The sequence below is a fragment of the Monodelphis domestica genome, chromosome 7, assembly GCF_027887165.1.
Source record: "Monodelphis domestica isolate mMonDom1 chromosome 7, mMonDom1.pri, whole genome shotgun sequence".
NCBI lineage: Eukaryota > Metazoa > Chordata > Mammalia > Didelphimorphia > Didelphidae > Monodelphis > Monodelphis domestica.
The window spans coordinates 148,998,509-149,018,994 of NC_077233.1; the positions used below are offsets into that span (position 1 = coordinate 148,998,509).

At 41.0% G+C, this 20,486-nt stretch overlaps 1 protein-coding gene across 3 annotated transcripts in view; it reads right to left on the reverse strand.

Annotated features, from left to right (window-relative positions):
* Positions 1 to 12,090: 12,090 nt before the first annotated feature.
* SRL (sarcalumenin) overlaps positions 12,091 to 20,486 on the reverse strand; it is a 60,124-nt gene continuing 51,728 nt past the window's right edge. For all 3 annotated transcript variants that reach the window (XM_056805817.1, XM_056805816.1, XM_007499074.2), the window contains 3 exons: positions 20,195 to 20,311; positions 18,641 to 18,874; positions 12,091 to 17,312 (listed from right to left, as the gene is read on the reverse strand). In XM_056805817.1, the coding sequence (XP_056661795.1) occupies positions 16,501 to 17,312; positions 18,641 to 18,874; positions 20,195 to 20,311 (1,163 nt within the window). In that variant the 3' untranslated portion in view covers positions 12,091 to 16,500. The remainder of the gene's footprint in view (positions 17,313 to 18,640; positions 18,875 to 20,194; positions 20,312 to 20,486) is intronic.

Sequence of the window (20,486 nt, forward strand, 5' to 3'; positions counted from 1 at the left end):
CTAGTAACATAATCAGTTTAACCTCATTGTTTCCCTTTATCACCATACCTTAGCTATTTCTTGTACCATAGATATCTTAAATATTTTAGTTGTCACTTTCCCATATAGGGATGTGATTAACTTAACCCCATTGATTCCCTTGAGTTTTTTCTGTTTACCTTTTTATGCTTCTTTTGAGTGTCACATTTGTTCATCTAATTTTCTTTTTAGGTCTGGTCATGTCATCAGAAATATCTGGAAGTCCTCTATTTCGTTAAATATCCATTTCTTCCCCTGCTCAGTTTTGCTGAAAAGGTGATTCTAGTTACAGAACTAGATTCTTTGCATTGAAAAATATTATATTCCCCACCTTCCAGTACTTTAATGTAGAAGCTATTAGGTCTTATATAATCCTGACTGTGGTTCCACAATATTTGGATTGTTTTTTTCTGGCTGCTTATAGTATTTTCTCCTTGACTTGAGAAGTCTGGAATTTGTCTAAAATATTCCTGGGTTTTTTTAAATTCAAGATTTCTTTCAGGAGGTGATTGGAAGATTCTTTCCATTTTAATTTTCCCCTCTTATTTAAAAACATTAGAGAAGTTTTCCCTGATAATTTCTTACAATATGGTGTCTAGGCTCTTTTTTTTTCCATCAGGGCTTTCAGGTAATCCAATAATTCTTAAGTTATCACTCCTAGGTCTATTTTCAAGGTTGGTTGTTTTTCCAGTGAGATTTCAGATTTTCTTCTTTTTTTTTATTCTATTTATTATTTTTTGTTTTATTGTTTCCTGGTGTCATTTGGAATCATTAGCTTCTCATTTGTCCAATTCTAATTTTTAGGGATCCATTTTCTTCTCTGAAGCTTTGTATTTCTTTTCTTAGGAAGATATTTTCTTGTTTGAGGTATTGTATTTCCTTTTTAGGGAGCTGTTTTCCTAAGTTCTTTTTTTAATCTGTTATTTAAAAATGAAAGAAAAAAGAAAACTCTTACCTTCTGCCTTAGGATAAAAAGTATGTATTGATTCCAAAGCAGAAGAGTAACAAGAACCAAGTAATGTGGTAAGTGATTTTTCTAGTCACACAGATAGAATGTGTCTGAGGCTAGGTTAAAACCCAGGACCTCTCCTCTCTGGATCTGGCTCACAATCCACTGAACCACCTAGAGATGCCCCTATAAGCTGTTGGGTTTTTTTTATCACTTTCTTTTCTAATTTTTCTTCTAAGTCTCATCATTTTTTATCCTTTTTGGGGGGAGCTCTTCCAAGATTTCAATTTGGACTGATATCCTTTCACATTTCCCTTTGAGGCTTCACGCATTTTAATTTTTGTATTGCTATCTTCTAAGCTTTCATTTTGATCATCTCTGTTGTTGAAATAGTTTTCCGATGTTGAGCTTTTTTCTCTGTCTTTTACTCATTGGGGGGTTATTTTTTCCCTTGACTTTACCTATATGCTATGAATCTTAAAAACTACTCAGACTATACTTTAGAAGATTTTATTTAGCTATTTCTTTATTGTAACAATGGAGATACTTGGTCTAACAAGAATCAGGAATGTCTTGAGAACTTTACATTACTCTACCCATACTTAGACATACTTTAGGGAAAGATAAAATTGTAAACTCCTATTTGAACAATGAAGGTACTTAACTCATATCTTATAGTGAAGCTAGAACCTTAAGCTAGGTCTATTTTTAGATCTAATACAAAAAGGTGTTAAGTACCTGTAAAGGTTAAATTAATCACAAAAAGGTCAAGTAACTCACAAAGGGTGATCTTAACAAAGAAGTGTGAAGTACTCAAAAGATATAATCTAACCAGAGAAGGTGAGAACTAAAGAGTGGTGAGAACTAAGAATGGGCAGACCTGGAAAAAAGCATCTACTGTGATTGGTAGATGTGAAAATTTAGGGGAGGTAACATAAGAGAAAATTTCTTTAAAAGGAAGGGGTAAAAAGTCAGTTGAGGGAATTCAGTTTGGAGTAGATATTCTGAACTCAGTTCATGAGATTGAGTTCAGTGGAGGACTGGAACCCAGCTTGGAGATGGTCTCATGGTGAGTGATAAGACTGACTCCCTTACCTTTAGGCTCAGGGAGGCCACTTTGGCCAAGGCCTTTAACTACTGCCTGGCTCAGCCTGAGCCAGAACAGTTTAAATTAAATTCTCTCTCTCTCTCTCTCTCTCTCTCCTTTCCTTAATTCCTTCTCGCTATATTAATTAAAATCTCCATAATTTCCAGACTGACTTGGGAATTTTATTTGGTGACCATTTAAGTCTAGATTTCAAGTCAAAACACTAAAATTATCCTTACAATGCTGAAACTTCACTCCTTTCCTTGAGTAGAGGGAAATACTGTCCCATATTTGTATTGTGTAGTCTATTCCAGTGCCCAAAGCCAACTCAACTATCTCAGTCCAGGGTTAAACGCTCTGCAGAGGCAGCCTGGTAGGCTTGTGATGGGGAGATTTGTAGCTGTTCAGATCAGATACTGTTTGCATTCTGTCCAGTTGAGTTCTGCCCTCTTCTGATCCAACTGAACCTTGTTGGGCTGAGTTTTTGCCACTGCTGTCTAACTGAACTACAGTCTTGCCTCCGCTATGACTGGATTATACAGGGCCTACATTCTTCCCAGTGCTGCCTGTTCTATATTGCATTGGTTTCCATGTTTCTTCTGCTGAGAACTCTTTCAGCTGCCACTTATGCTGTATCAGGTCTGAGTTCCTTAGAGGGCTTACTCAGCACTCTCTCTTCCTACCCCAGTAAGATGGGTTCTCCTTGTTGTCTCTCTATGTTCTTCTGGTCCAGAGCACTTTCATCCCTTCTTCTGTTGGTTCTACCACTCCAGGATTTGTTTTGAGGCATTTTTGTTCTTCTGTGGTCATTGGGAGGGTGGTTGGCAGACTCCAAAGGTTTTTTTACTCCACCATCTTGGCAACAGAAATCTCCCACTCATCTACAATATTTATTTTGCATATGTTTTTCCATAAGGTAAGGGAATCAGGGCAATTCTTTAATGAACAAACCAATGAAGGAAATTTCCTAAACAATCTGGTACCATAAAAGAATATGAGTCCCTGATGGTTGATGGTCCAAAAGAAATTTCTTCATCAATCTTGTGGGATTAAAAGGCTTAGATCATTAAACTGAGCCAATTCATGGTGCAAGGGGTACTTCTGATTGGCTGAGACAATTAGGTACAACCCCTGTGACAAAGATTAAAAAACAATCAGGATCCCTGTTAGAGACAATTGAGTTAAAAAGGCAGTCTACTCAGAGAGTAAGCTTGAGAAATCAACTTTACCTTTTCCCTCCAATTTCTTGAAAAATACAAAAGAGGGAAGCGAAAGGTTTCTCTCTCCTTTCCATCAAAGTAACAAAAGCATCTGACTATGGAACATATGCATGTGAAAACCTGAAAAATTCAATAATTTTTTCAACCCCAACCTTCTGGTTGAATGTGTTTGAAGAGAGAGTTTCGTGCCTAGAGCAGAAATCTTGCTTCTCAGACGGTAGGTCTCAGACCTAAGATTCCAACAAAGTAGAACTGAGGAAGACTCCCATTAGTCCTAAAATAGATTCCCTTTCATTCTGAAAGAGTCAGTCAGTGGCCTAGCCAGCGATTTCATTCTAGATGGAGCCTATAGCGACTAGCCAACTGTCAAAGCAATATGCCCTTCAGGGAAAAGGTCCAAGGATCCCAACTAAAGCAGCACATCCACTGGAGAATTGGCTAACAGAGTCTAAGCTAAACAACACACCCAGCCAAGACATCTTGCCAAGGGAGGAACAAAAACATATCGCAGACCCTGCAGAATCTAAAGTATGAGTTGCCCATCCACATATTTCTATCATGTGATCTCTGAATCATTACTTATATATAGACTGTCAGGGAGTGTACTTAAGATGGTGGGGGAAGAAGAGGGTTTTTTTTTATATATATAAATCTTCTTGTGATATTCCAGGAAATGTCTTTGCTTCAAGTTAATTGTGTCCTCTATGTGACTATTAAAAGATATTTACATTGTTGGGGTCTCCTGAGCTTTAGGAATGCATATCTACATTTTAGGAAACTGAGGGTCAGAGAGGTTAAGTGATTTGTCCAGATTGCACAGCTAAGGAGTGTCAAAGCTCAAAGCTGCCCCAGGATCTCCTAACTCCAGGTCCAAGGCTCTCTCCCATACAGCAGTCTCAGACCAGGGCATTGGAAGATAATATAGGAAAGAGAAAGCCTGAAGGAGTGGAAAACATTTAGAAAGTTGTTGCAATAGTCCAAATTCGGTGTTCTGTCCACAGCACCACCCCACTTCAGACCCCACTGCTCCTTCCTTGTAAGAGTGTGCCTCATAGGGGAGAAATCATTGGTTTCACCATCACTTGCCCCTACTTCACCTCTAGAACAACTAGAGACAAAGAAACTTTAAGTCCTTCTTTCTATAGTCTTCCTTCCCAAAATTGGTTTTCCTGCCTATTTCCCCTGAAGACTGTCACCTACATAGTTTGCCTTTTTGATCAGGCTATGAGAAAGTCCTCTCCCTGCAAAATCTCTGTCTCTTCGATGGCTGACCTTCCACAACCACAAACATTCACTCCTGTGTCTGTGGGCTCCGGTTTCCTCATCAGTGAAGAACACTGAGGAGACATTAGAAGGCTCCATTCTATCCATGATCAGGTCAAATGAAGAAGAAGAATAGATGGCCTTACAGCGTGCACCAAGGTTTACAAAGGGCCTTTTCTATGTAATCTGACGTAAGGACCCACAGGAACAGCATCACCATCAAGGAGGCAGCTTTGCAAGGCAAGTTGAGCTCTATGAGGCTCCTTCCTCTCTCCTCTTAACCCTAAGCCCTGGACATCTTTGGGTTAGTTTGACACAGAACGACTGCCCTCTGCTGGAAACCAGCCCGAATATTCAGGGCTCCAGCTAACGATTTACTAATGACTTCCTGACCGGGATGTTCCGTGATTTTAGATGTTTATTATGTGCTTTTCTTTCAGACTCTGGATTTTTTCTTCTGCTCTATCAATCTAACTTTTCCCAATGAACATAAGTGTATTTCCACTCCCTCCCATTACTTCACCGCTAATAGAAAAGAAAAACAAACTGAAGCCCTAGTAACAAATCAAGCCAAACAAATCCCTGCATTGCCCTGTCCAAAAATAGCCTTTGATCTCTTTTTTCTAGTTTTTATTCATAATCAAGTAAGTACCATGCCCACCCCCTTAGATATTCAGAAAGCATGGCCCAGTGAACAGTCGTAACTGGAGTTCTAGGGAAGTTGATTGTGGGTCTAACAGTTATTCTGGTCCTCCACTGCCTGAAAGCCAAGTACACAAATTTCCCTCCTCTGCCTAGGACTCTCTGGTACCCACAGGAGACTGCGGGTGGGAGGGAGGAGTGATTTAGTCGCTGTCTTTGGCTCAAGACTGCCACCATGGTGTTCCCCAACTTTAGGGGGCCTCGAGCTCCCCGGTTTCCTTTAACTCTCTCACAGCTGGATTAGCTTTTAAAGAGGGAATTTCACCTCAAAGAAAGGTATAGCTAAAAAAAGTTACAAACATTTCTTTCCAAAGCTGAGAAGGGCAGTGTGATCTCCCCATCCTGCCTTGGTCTTTGTAGAGGGGAGGAAGATTTGCTTCAGAACTCAACTCCTTTAGAGCACTGGCCCCACCAACTTGTAAAGTCAAAGCCCCTTCCCCCATCTTGTGCCCCATGGGACCCCACCTCAGTTTCCCTTCCCGGCTGGCTGTAGGAGCCAGCCTAGAATCCTGGATGCAGGGTGCCCATGGCTCCAGCTCCCAAGGCTTGGACTCCATCCCCTGCACCCCAAACTGAAAATGCCACAAACCACCACCCCAAGTTCATTTGTTAGGACCATCAAGTGAGCCTAAGGAGACAGGATGGTGGCCCTGCTTCCCTTCCCCCTCACCCCCAGTTTAGTGCCTAGTGCCTAGGCTGGGGGAGAACAAGACCTTCACCTCTCGCTGCCAGAAAGAGTGACTTTGCCTTCATTGGAGGGATTTAAGCTAGTTCCAGCAATGAAGTGTATGAAAAGAGCTGTTCCACTCATGCGGTAGATAAATGCAGGATGTCTTCTCCCAGAAGTAGTTCCTTAATGTGTCCCACATGGTGGATGGAGGTCTCCACCTTAGATGATCTGAGCATGCACCAAAAAGATCCTATTTTTTGGTTACAAAAAGAGCACGAATTGACTGGCCATGTAGCGTGTACAGCGGTATAGTACTGGCTCTGGTTTAATAGAATGAGGTTTCTAGTCCTAGCTTTGACATTTATTTCCTGTGTCATCTTGGGAAAAAAAATTTTTTAAACTCTCTGGGCCTCAGTTTCCCTAGTTGTAAATGAGGAGGTTGTACAAAATGACTTTTGTACTCATGTTGATAAGGGAGCTAGGTAAAAGTGCAGGACTTGGGAGTCAAAAAGACCTGTAGGACCTGCCTCACTGGGCAGTTGTGATGCTGGGAGGAAGTGATGTAAAGTGCTTTGTAAGCCAAAAGCATCATATAACTGTTAGCTATGCTGAACTGTATTGATGCAGTGTGGATCCTATGCAGTTGGTCCCTTTATTTACAATCTTCTATCACTTTCTAATAGTTTCAAGACTTGAACTCCTTAAAGGCTTTTTAGAGATAGAAAATTTCTGGAGAATGTGAAGCTTGGGGGAGGAGAGAGAGGGAGAAATACCAAAAAAACCTTTTGGGTCCTCTTATTACCTCTAGATCAGTTTCTTAGCCTGGGATCCCTGAATAGATTTCAGAGGATCTGTTAACTTAGATGGGGAAAAAATGGCATCTCACACTTCCATCCTGGAATCAATACTAAGTATTGGTTCCAAGGCAGGAGAGTGGTAAGGGCTGGGCAGTTGGAGTTAAATGACTTGCCCAGGGGTTGCCCAGCTAGAAAATATCTGGGGTCAGATTTGAACCCAGTCTCTCTCTCTCAGTCTCTAAGATTGATGCTCAACCCACTGAGCCACCTGGCTGCCTCTCAAAAAACATCATTCTTAAAAGGAGTCCTTAAGCTTTACTAGACTGGCAGAGGGTTTCTGGCATAAAAAATGTTCAAAACCCCTGTTTTAAAATTTTAAAAAGCCACAAACCACTAACTCCTTACCCTGGCATTACCCTTTGCCTTTATCACATTCTACTTTGTAACATATTTGTATACTACCTACCTTAGATTATAAGCTCCTGGAGGGTAAGGATTATGGTGGAGTTTTTTTAATCTTTACCTTCCATCTTCAAATCAATACTGTGTATTGCTTGTAAAGCAGAAGAACGTAAGGGCTAAGCAATGGGGGTTAAGTGACTTGCCCAGGATCACACAGCTAGGCAGCATCTGAGAGCAGATTTGAACCCAGGACTTCTAGACATGGCTCTCTATCCATTGAGCCACCTAAGGACTATATCTTTTGGGTTTGTTTTTTTCTTTGCATCCCCAAGACCAAGTAGAGTGCCTTATAAATAATGTCTACCAATATTTGTTGGACTATTTTAAATAAATATCTTGGTTTGCTCATAAAATGATCATGTTTATATATTAAGTCTGAAAGTACAGTTTATTTAGACAATAATCCCAAGTTTACTAATTGAATTGAATCTCTTCCCGAATGTTCTAATCTTTGTTATAAATGGTCACAAATGAACTTTAGGGAATTGAGCACAGCTGTGTTCTTGTAAGATTCTGCAGAGAGCAGAAACTCAAAGAAAGAAAAGCACTTACCATTAAGGTAAAAACAAAGCTGAGTGGGTAACTAGATAGCACAATAGACTGAGAATCAGTCAGGAAAACCTGGATTCAAATCTGGCCTCAGATACATCCTAGCTATGTGACCCTGGACAAGTCACTTAACCCCCATTACCTAGCCCTTACTACTCTTATGTCTTAGAATTGATACTAAGAAGGTAAGAGTTTTTAAAAATAAAATTAAGACTTCCACTGTACCAAGCAGATGACAGAGTACATTTCCGTACAAGGGAATGGGGAAAAGGTACGGAACGGAGGTATCTTTTGTCACATGGAACTCTGTAACATTATATATCTTGCTGTCTGAATTGCCACCAAAAGCAACTTTTATTTCCTTTTTTTGCTTTGTTTTGCCATTTTCATGAACTTCTGAGAACTGAAGCAAATCCCCACACTCCTGATGCAAGGTGCAGGAAAAGTACTATAGATAGTTTTACATATAATTTCCAATGGAATACATTTTATAAATCTGCCAGAGAATAGCATACGGATATGGGATTTTAAGTATTTTATTCTTCATGCTAAGCAAAATTCCAAATAGTTTCTTTTTTCCAAAATTTGAGGGAAAGGGAAATTCTAGAAAAAAATATTTCCCACTCCAACTTTACCTGTACCCCCATCTTCTCAACACTTTTCAAGGTCCATATTTTATTTTCTATAGGCTTTCTCATTGCTATCTAAAGCCCTTTTCCCCCACTATGATTGTGAATTTATGACAGGGATTCTAGGATAGGTTAACATTAGAAAATAATTACTATAATTATTTTTAAAAACAAAAACTGATGACAGAAGGTACATGTACCATTCAATTATTGAAAAAACTTACAGAGAATAGTTAAAAAAAAGCATCTGCCTAAACCCCAAAGATAGCATCATATGCAAAGGAGAAATTCTAGAAACTTTCCCAGTAGAGGGACAAAGCAAAGATTCCCTTTACATTATAGAAATAATAACTATAACACTGTCAAGGTAAAGAAATTAAAGCCATAAAAATAGGTATAAATTGTCTATTTTTTGGCAAAACTCTTTTTCTAATACATCTCTAGCCCCATCCTTCAGGGGCTAATCCTTAAGCAGATATTTGCTATTTATTGACAAATTTGCATTTAAATAAAATGTCTTTGGGAGATCAGGGATCACCTTGGCAGCATCAAAGCCCATATAATTAGCCTCATTTCCAAACAAATGATGAATGAATTTCTGAATGAAAATTTTGAGTTACTCTCAGACCTGCTCCCACCAAAATGGCACCACCTACCCATGTACAGTTTCCCTTTCCATGATGCTATGCATTTACCAATTCTCCCAATCACCCCACAAAGACAGTTCCATATTGCCTTGCCCTCCTACACATACCTCAATTGCTCACTATCACCCAACCACACACACACAACACTCCCACCTCCAATGGAACACATGCACTCACCCATAGTGGATACCCAGCATTACACATGCATTATGTCATCCCTACAGATATCCCCAGCTGTACCTTGCCTAGCACTTTCTCTGGCTAAGAACAGAATTCAATCAGTTTTGCTTTTTCCACTTTGGAAAATGTATTTTCTAGCTTCTTTATTTGCTGCTGAGAGAGGAGGTTTCTGTTGAAGATTGTTCTGTGTTTCCTGTCTTGATCTAAAGAAAATGCATCTGAGGTAGGTAAGCAATTGTTAACGCTACTCATGAGGTCCTTATAAAATGGCAATATTTGGCACTACTTATGATAGTTAATAAAATTAGCCTCCATTTCATTGTTTATAGGACTTTAGAGATGAGAAGAACCAAAGACATCTCAATCCAATAGACTAAAGAAATTGAGACCCAGGGAGGAGGGTAAATGTGCCCAAGGTCTCATAGCTAGTAAGGAGCAGAATCAAAATTCAGCAGATTCTCACATTCCAAATCCAGAGTTTTCCCACTTCCCTAGTATCTCATCCAGAGTATCTTCTGTCTCACATGTCCTGGGAAGACTGTTACTTGGTAAAGTAGGTTAGAAAGAACTGGGTGTGAGGGTAGAGGGCAGAACCTGAGTTCAAATTTGACCTTAGACACTTCTTAGATGTATAGCCCTGGGCAAGTCGCTTAACTCCCATTGTCCAATTCTTAACCATTCTTCCACCTTGGAACCAATACACAGAATCTAATCTAAAGTGGAAGGGTAAGGGTTAGGAAGGAAGGAAGAAAGAAAGACTTGAAGTAGGTCAAAAATGGGGGTATTCTGCCAAGATATGAAGCCCTTGTTTTCCACAAACTTAGGTATGTGTAATTGACAACTAAAAAAAGGGCAGAAAAATATACAAAATTAATATTTTAAATTACACACTAAATCTGTGTCATCTTCCCAAGCAGCATAAAGTCTTTCAATTGTTCACCCGATCACACTCATGTTATTGTGGCCAACATTACACTGTTTTTTGCCCAACATTAGCTCCTGCATCAATCTTTGCCTGGAGTTCTTGCTCGTAAGAAGTCGTGTCTGTGTCAGAGGAGTGCTTCTTTTTGTTTTTATTAATGCTATTTAGTTATTATTTATTGCCCCAAAGTACGAGAATAGTGATGCTGGTAGCTCTGAGAAGTGTAAGAAAAGTTATTAAGTCCCAAGTATGTTCATATAAGAAATACTTTAAATAATGGGGTTTGCCATTACGCATGATGTTCAACTTACACATAGGGTCTTGGAATGTATCAACGGTGTAAAAGGAGGTCGTGCTATCATTTGAGAATCCCTCTTGGGCATGTGGGAAGAGCAAAACTGATAGGAGTAGCTTGAAATTCAAACTGATCCATTCCCTGAGCAAACTGCAGATTAATGAAGGCAATGTGGCAGAATGGATATGTGCAGAACTGGGTGTCCAGAAGACCTGGGTCTATTTCTTACCTTGGATACTTAATTAGCTGTGTGACCATGAGCAAATTACCAATTGTTTTGTGCCTTAGTTTCTTCAAATGTAAAATGGGGATTGTAATATCTCCAGCACAAGCATCATAGTGGTGCTATGAAGGTGAAATGATATAAGATATGTGGAGTATTTTGCAAATTTGAAATCACTAGATGAATAACAATTATAATTATATTATTGGGCTATTTGCTTTACTCCCTCAGGCTCACCTTTTGATTCCTGCAAGAACCAGAAAAAATCCAAAAAATGCAATGCAATGCAATTCAATTCAGCATTTTCCTTCCTTTCAGGAGCTTGGATATAGGATCTCACCTAAAGCACCAAGGAAAACTGGGAAGCCTTGTCTCTGTGGCTCCCAATATGCCCTCTCCGTTCTAGTCCTACTTCATTGGCCCTCTCTCCTCCCTACCATGCCTTTGGTGTTCTCCTATTCTTTTTCAGTCAAAACATACTCTCAGGAAAGGGTCTGGAATTCCCTCATGGGCTACCCATCCTAAGAGGGTTTGCCATTAAAAAAAAAAAAAACTTTCTTTTTTCAATTACATTTAAGAACAATTTTTGACAATTGCTATCCAACATTTTGCAGTTCAGATTCTCTCCTTCCCTCCCACCCCACTATAAGCCATAAATAGAAGATGTGCCCTTTTTAAAAGATCACAGACACAAGCTAGAGGAATAACACTGTAGGCTGAACCAGGGTGGCTTGAGTGGTGGAACAAGCTAGCTGGAAATCAGGAAACCTGAATCTTTATTCCAGTTCTTCCTCTAACTTGCTGTGTGACTCCAAACATATCACTTAACCACCCTTAGCTTCTTTCAGGGAGTAAGAAGAAGATACTGGTTTAGTGGAGGTGAAGCAGAGGCCATCCCAATAGCCCTGAATCACATATCTTCATCGCATGCATTTTTAAATGTTGGTTCTGTTTTCTGAAAAGACATACATACATAATAAAGTGGAGGAATTCCATGGAGACTGGAACAACCTCCAGGAAGTGATGCAGAGCGAAAGGAGCAGAACCAGGAGAACATTGTACACAGAGACTGATACACTGTGGTACAATCGAAGGTGATGGACTTTTCCATTAGGGTCAATGCAATGTCCCTGAACAATCTGCAGGGATCTCAAAAACACTATCCACAAGCAGAGGATAAACTGTGGGAGTAAAAACACCGAGGAAAAGCAACTGCTTGACTACAGGGGTGGAGGGGACATGACAGAGGAGAGACTCTAAATGAACACTCTAATGCAAATACCAACAGCACGGAAATGGATTCGAGTCAAGAACACATGTGATACCCAGCGGAATCGCACATGGGCTATAGGAGAGGTGGGGGGAGGGGGGGAAGGGAAGAAAAGAAAATGATCTTTGTTTCCAATGAATAATGTTTGGAAATGATCAAATAAAAATTAAAAAAGAAAGAAAGAAAGAAAAGACATACATACACAGATGGGTTTGCCAAATAAGTAATTTTATTTAAGTGGTTGTCATACACAATACCTGTAAAATACTATGACTTTACCCCAGTCCATCATGGATCATAGGATTTAAAGCTGAAAAGGATCTAAGAGACTATCTAATCCACCCCCCCACTTCATTTTATCGATGAAGAAACTGAGTCCCCTAGAGGTAAAGTGACTTGCCCAAGGTTACACAGAGAGCAAGTAGCAGAGTCAATTTGAAATCGGGTCCTTTGACTTCAAATGCAATGCTCTTTCCTCTTCAGCTTCCTGGGTGTCTCTCTTAGGATGGAGCAATATGGGATTCTTGCCTAAACACCACTGATAGGAATTTAGGACTGTGGATCACAGGCTAATTTTTTAAAATCAAATACACTAGTTTAGCCAGACTCTCCATAGTATGGCTTAGAATAATTACCATCTGAGGCAGTCAATGAGAATTGATGCTCCTTGTATGTTCCCATCATAGGCAGGAACTTCTGACTCAGCTGCACACAGTTACCACTAGAAGGGATGACCTTCTGTACAGGAAGAGTGGGTGACTGCCTACTGGGTCTGATTTGAGGTATTTGGGGCAGGTTCCCTTCCCAGTAATCTCTTCCCCAACCTGTCACAGTGCCTGAAATTCCACCATTAGAAATTAATTCCTTTTGGTCTGGAAGACTTTTTCAAGCAACTAGAATGCAAATGTCTCAAGGAAGTGGAACACCTAAAAGATATCAGCTAATACCCTAATAAGAATTAGCTAGCAGATAGCAGGGCCAGGAGAATTGTCATACAGAAGAGGCAATTGATGAGGTGGAACCAAGAGGGGAGAGAGTGGAGTGGTATGGGAGAGAAGAAAGTTTCCTAAAAACAAACTTCTAAATTCACAATTCTGCTGAGAGCTTGGCCTGTCCACTGAGATTTCTACCCAAACAGCCCAATAATTTAGGAATAACTAGACTGGACCACCTTTTTTCAAAGAGAAATTAATAGCCCTTCTGAACTGCCACCAGAAGACACAAGGTGTTAACAAGAGATCAGCACCCAACCAAAGCTTTTCCCTGAATGTAATCCAGAGACAGCATCTAGCCTTAACTCCCACATTTCATCTGTGTGAAGAAGGGTAGTTGCCAATCACAACCACTCCACACCTCATCTTGTACAGTTCCCATCAATGTCTTTCTATAAATTCTCCTCAGAGTATTCACCCAATGAATTGGATGCCTCCCTCTTATTCTTCCTTTTGGTTCAATTCTTCTAGTAGCATGTCAACTGACTGGTCTTTAGGCAAAAATCACATATCAAATAAAACAACTAAATTAATTTTTGTAGTTATCTAAGAACTGTGTGATTCTGTGTCCTACCAACAACCCATGCAATAGGGAGGAAAGGGTGCCTTATGCATAGTAGTTATTTAATAAGTGTGTGTTATATGGAATTGAATTGAATGAACATTGGAAAAGGACAAGATCCAGAAGATACTTCTGGTTTTCTCTGTATCCTGACATCCAAAGAAGGGTTAAAATTTTGTTCAAAGCCCAGCCTTCTCTCACCCCACCTTGCCAAGCAGAGTACCAGGTATCTAGCAAGGACTCCATAAAAATGTAGAGACTGATTAAATGGCCTAGTAGGAAAGTGACAGAACACAGAGAAGGAAAGGGAAAATAAAGACATGAAAAAGAAGTGGAATAAAGAAAAAATAAAGATAGAAGGTGGGGCAGGTGGGAAGATATAAAAGAACACATTGATCATGTAGCCTTTGGAAGTATAAATAGTGTAGGAATTTTATTATTAGCCTTATTCTACTAAAAAAAAAAGAACAACAGTGACATCCATAGCTATGACAAGGCCTAGACAGTTCTGTCATTATTTATTTATTTATTGTTGCCTCAGCTTCCATAGTGAGCAAAACTGTTACACTGGGAAGTTTCCTGTTATCTTATAAGCTAGAGAGACAAAGAGGGAGAAGGAAGGGGCTCATAAAGGGAGGAGAGCATTAGAATAAAGAAGTCTGAGAAGAAAGTCTAGGGCAAATTCCAAACTTTCTCTTTGTTTGGAGTCACCATTTGTCTTGATGCCCCCCCCTGCTTTTCTGGCTAAAGCTATTTCAATTTTGGACTGAGCAGGGACTTCCTCTCTGGTCTGCCTGTCCTCTGCCAGGCATTTTCCCTGCCCTTCTCCCTCTGCTCCTGCCCTCAGATCCAACCCCAAGGCTGACACGTCCAAGTAGATTGACCAAGGTGGCTACTGGGGAACTGTAAAGTTTCTAGGGACTTCAGAAATGTATTATTTTCTTTGGAATAGCTTCAACCTCCTTTCAACACCACTATGTCCACACCCATACCCCAGCCCTGGAAAAGCCAAAAGCAATAACCACTACTGAGATACCCCTCTGAAAATGGGCCACTCCCACAATGACTGTTCTCCCAACCAGACCTAACCAGGTCCCAAACAGAGGCCACTTTTCTGTCCATTCAGACCATAGATCCGGAGTTTAAAAAGACCTCAGAGGCCATCCAGTCCAACACCCTGATTTTCTAGCTAAAGAAGCTAAAGGAACTCGGGGAAATTGCTTAAGGTCACATAGGCAGTCAGCATCTGAGGCACAATTTGAACCCAGCTCCTTGGGCTCCAAACCTGCCATATCAAATGGCTTCCACTGTCTCACCCTCTCAACCATCCCTTTCTAGCCCATCAAAGTTTTTTTTCTATCCCTTTTTCTCGGGTGTAGGTGAACTCTGGCTTGGAGGCAGAGAAAACCCCACTATCTGCCCCAGAAACAGGGCTGGCCCATTGATTTAGCATGATGGTCCACATGACAGGTCCCCAGCATCGCTTACCACCCTAAATATTATCTCATCTAAGGGCTGCTTCCTTCTGCTCTGAGAGCTTGCCCTCCTCTCTGCCTCGGCCCCCGGACGTCCTCGGGGCCAACCAAGCAGGCAGTATTTTCTCAACAAAAAAGGTCTGTCTATACATCCTCTACTACATGATTATGTCCATCAGCACACACACATGCACACGGATTTATACACACATTTCTATCCATAGCCCATAGCTTTCCCACATGCCCTGTCACATGCTGGCCGTAACTGGACATCAGCATGAAGCTGCTATTGAGATGAATGAAGAGCTGGTCTTGGTTCTGACTTTGAGTGCTTTCCAAGTCAAAGGCAATCATTCCTAATTCGGGATGTTGGTGCATCAGGGGGTGTGGAGGGCAGGACAAAAGAAAGACAGAGAAACTACCACACAGAAGACATCACTCTTTCCCCAACAGCCCCCACAGACAGAACATGGAGCTTGTCTCCTCCAAAACTTACAAGAGATCAATTCACAAAAAGTCCTTAATGAAGAAGGAGCAAGACCCCTGCCATCTGCTTGGAGGCCCACGGGCCTCAGTTAGCTGTCTCTTCCAAAACATGCAAAAGACAAGGACGCACTGCAAACCTATTAACCCTCTGAGCTCTCCTCACGCCTTCGCTTGACTGGTAATCCAAGAATGGCATGTAGCGAACGACTTGCATACACTGACTGCCCAGTCTCCTCTCTAGCCTGATAGAAAAACTAGGCTTCACGGTGGGCCTGGGTGTTGGGTTGTATTGAGAAGCGGTCTGTGCTTGGGGAAGGGATCCCCAACTACCCTAGGGAGCTTCTCTTCCCTCACCTAATGCATGAGGTGCCCAGAGAACCTGTGATAGGGGGCCTGAGGGAAGAAGACAACAAGCTCTGGAGCTGGATTTGCACATGGGATCAATCCTTGTATCCAAACTCCTTAATGGGTCAGACGCTGACTATCCTCTTCTTGCCCATGGCCAACCCAAAAGTTGATCACTAGGCATCTATACTTCCTGATGCTAGAAAAAGGATGATATTCCTTCTCAATTTTAAGACTGATAAAGGTCAGGGTGGAAAAAATAAAGCCAATATTTGACCTTTGAGCCAAGTCCTGGAGTTGCCTTGAGGGAAAGGGTCATGGATCCCCTTCTCTAGCCACTATCCTGACTCTTTCTCCAGTTTTTCAGGAAGAAGAATCTCACTTGCCTCTATTGTATTTGAATATCAACTTTTTTTTTTTCAGTGTATGCAAACTGTCCTCTGACTCTCAAGTCAATGCCAAGGGAAAGCAACTATATATACCGTACATTATATTTTTCTGCTTTTGCTCATAGGGAAAATGGGGCCTCCTAATTGAAATAGCAAATACAAAAAGGTCTATAATTCACAGTTTCCATTCTCTTTACTAGGCCCTTGCACCTTTCCCCACAATTGGCCTCCATTAACTCCAAGCCCTCCATTGTACACTAGCTCTTACCAGTTTGGCTCAAAGGGTTAATAAACCGGGGCTTCTCATACACATAAGACACAAGCTCATTCACCAATAGAAACACAAGAACCAGTTAAACTCCACAGCATTAAGGTTTCCTATAGCGGTTCTTTGGGGTTTCACCACACCCCGTTTTGTCGCAGTTGAGAGCACCTGGATTCTTCCCCAAACCGATGCTTCCCAAGAGACTGGGGAGCTCATGGGTGATGGCCCTTTCAATCTTCTCCAGAAAGCATCCTCCCATGTAGGAGCACTGCTGAGAAAGCAGCTTGAAACTGGAGATAGGATTGATGCCAAAGAAGTCCTTATAGGCCTCACGATTGGGGAGGTCAAACTTGCTGACATTGGTCTTTGCCAGAATGGTCTTGAAGATGTAGAACTTATCTGGATCCTCCACAATGTCCTTGAAGACCAACTCTCCGTCACTAAAGAAAGTCATTTTATCCTTGTAGGTCTGCAAATAGCGGTCAACCAAAAGAGCATGAATGCGTACCCGGATGGCATGCTGACGAATGAAGGCAATCTTATTCTCCATCCTATTCTCAATCACTTGATTCAGATCTTCCAAGAGGGAGATTTCTTCTTTGAGGAATAACTCTCGGTGAGTGTCAGGTTTGTAGTCCTGGGGCCAAAAGGAGCTGACATAAACTCTTGGGGGTTCTGTGACATTAATGAGAGGGGCCAAGCTCCAAAAGAGGGCTCCATAAACCCGCATGAGCATCTGGGTGGCCAGATTGTCAGCTTTGTTCAATATTATTCTTATTTGGGATTCACGACCTTTTAGTTGGCGAAAGAGCATTTCTAGCTCCAGACCCACATCTAGTTTGGTTGGGTCAAAGACGACAAAGATGAGGTCAGCTCTGTCAATGAACCACTGGCACACATCATTGAATGGATAACCTTTGGAAAACAGAAGTGAAAGGTATGATTAAGCTAGCTTTCTCTTCAGCACCTTGAACCTCTCTATTATACCAACCTGTAAAAATGAGAGCACTTAGCATCCCCAAGATTTCTAAACAGTTTTTCAAAAACCTAAATTCATACTATCAATTTTTCCCCTCTATTGAATCTCTTCTAACTTTGAATAAATGCCTAAGTCTCCCAATAGAGTGTTCATCCTGAGTAAAGAATGCCCAAAGTCCAGATTCATTGGAAGGTAAATACTATTTCTAAGCAGAGCTATTTCCGGCCTCTGAACATGCTATAGGAGGGAGAGAACATGGGCCAAGACTTTGTTGTGGGAGGTAGGAGCTGGGGACCTGGAAAAGAAGACCTAAAAGGACTTCATTCTCCCACCTGCACAATCACAGCATTCTTGCCTCACCTGAATAGGTAAGGCAACTCAACAGTGTAAAGTACATCATCGAATCCCCACAAATACCAGTTTTAGAAACTCTGTTTACATCTGCCTATGATGCCTGGTTGTGAAAAGCTACCATGCCATCAGCCTGTTGTTAGCCCAGCCTTCTGATCCCCAACTCCACAATAGAGGTCATTTCAGTTTGAGTAGTAGAGACAAACATTTGTACCAAGGCAAGCTGATTGGGAAGAAGGAGGGAAAGAAAGGAGCAGAGTGTCTAATCTTGAATGATCCCTGTAATTCAAGTCTGTGATTGAATAAAGGCCAAGGTAAGAATGCCACATTTATAGTGGATTCAGTGCTGGCTTTGGAGTTAGAAAGGCCCAAGTTCCAATCCTGCTTCCAACATTTCCTAGCTATGTGACCCCAGCCAAGTCACTCAACCTCTCTTGGCCTCAGTTTTCTCATCTGTAAAATGAAAGAGTCATACTAGATAACTACCTAAGGTCCCTTACCTCTTTAACCCTATGATCCTATAAGTGCACTTAAGATGAGAACAATGGTCTGCTTCAATCCAGAACCCTTAGAACCCAACCAATTTCTACTCCAGGTCAAAACAACTCCAGACTAGATCTCTAGGGATCACTTTGTACCAGATCCATGCCCTGGAGGGCTAACAAAAGCTGCCTTGGGACCAACTTAGCCCTAGAATGCAGGAACAGGGTAGTAGAGTGGTCTTAGAGTTAGGAAGACTCCACCTTTGTCTAACTTTGGGCAAAAGTGTTGGCTTCTCTGGGCTTCAGTTTCCTCATCTGTAAAGATTGGACCAGATGGCTTCCCACCTCAAGTCCCTTCTTGCTAGATAGCTGTGATATTTTGATGTAGTATTCCATTCTCTCTCTCCCCACACTCCTTGCCCCCAGAATACCTCGTTCTTGCTGCTTGCGATTTTCAATGATACCCGGTGTGTCCACAAAAGTGACTCTCTCCAAAAGTTTGTGAGGGACTTCGATGCCAATCAGCTTCTCCAAGAAGTTCTGACCAAACTTTTCAAGGGGTGAGAAAGATCGAGCACTGTCAGCGGCCATGACAATGCCCTCGATGGTTTTCAGCTTAGGGCCATGCATGAGGACTGTGAACTCAGAAGTGGTGGGCTCAGCACCTGTGCCAAAAAGAAAGAAGCAATGGAAGGTGTTGTGGACTCTGTATGTATGTGACTAGAGGAGCCATTCCAAGGGTCACATTGGCTACTAAAAAGTGTTCCTGTGTTTGATGAGTCACTAACCTGTAATTTCTACTGCTACAGTGTCTGTCTTTAATAATTCTTCTTGTTTTCCACATTCTGCTTATCACCACTCTGGTCTTTGCTTCTGAACTCTCACCCCAGCTATTACAATAGCTTCCTGACTGACCTCCTTAAGGAAAAAGCAATTCCTGACTAGAGTCAATAAGATGGAAAGAAAGTTTAGCATGAACCCCAAAGCTAGTCTGGAGTGGTAGTAAGTTGATTGGGAAGATTTTGGTGGAAAAGAGAGTTTTATAGAACCAAAACTCAAGGATCTGAGCCAGGAATTCAGGAGACATTGCTAAAGCTAAGGTCAGGGTCAGGGAATCAAGCTCAGGAAGTCAAAATGCAGGGGTGTCAGGAAGTTGACCATGTGTAGGACTTGACTTGGACTTGTCTCCCCAGAACCTCAGTCTTTTTATTGTGACTGCTTGTGCTCACCATCTATAACTCTTAAAGGCATTGTGATTGTGGATGGAGTCCATTCAGGTGATTGATCTGTTAGATGTTTAAAGGTAAGAATTTTTTTTTTGACAGAACATGCCCCATTGACATCATTGGCCACATCAGCTGAGATGAACTATCTCATATATTTTTTAAAAAAAGTTGAAACACACCTGTTCATCAAGTCACCAAATTTATGGTGGTATTTCTCAACCTAAATGGCACAACCCAACACATATTTTCATATAGGCAGTACCAGATCTAGGAAACCATCTTTCACTCATCACTCCTTCATAGCTGGACCAAACTGCATGCCTCCCAGAAGTTCATCTGAGTAAATGACAATTCTTCTGGCCAACTGGTCCATTAAATCAGATATCCATGTACTGGAATGTCAATCCAAAATGGTAATATCATCAATAATTCTTTTGTCATGGCAGGGCATTGGCATTTTATTTTTTCTTTTAATTAACAGCACTGGTAGACAGCAAGATAAATCTATTCTTCCAGTTCTTTTCTAAGAATTTCCACAAGTCTGACTTGGCCAATGAGTAGACCTTTGGGGCCTTGGAATTGAGTTGATTACATTAACAAACAGCCTTTGCAGAATCAACTTTTCTGCCTCAGTCATGCTAAACACATCCCAGTAATCCCCAGTGTCTTATACAGTCTGTTGTATAGGTGCTTGAGAAATGTTTGAAAAATGAGTTTCCAAACACTGACAATCACATCATAAGACAAGATCTCAGTTACCTGTGTAGAGCTGATAACGAGTATCTTCAAGCCCAAGGAGATAATTTATCATGGTGGATTTGCCAACACTCCATGGTCCCAAGAAAAGTACCATTGGCTTGGAAGTGATCTCCCCATCTATAAGAAACAGAAATCAGAAATTAAGGTGAATAAACAACAGTGTTTTCCATTAAATGAGCAGCATTTTTAATAGAAAATTTATATTTTATGTTATTTATATTATACATATTTTAATATAATTTATATTAAATACTATTTAATAGAATACAATGAGATTTTAAAGATTCTTATG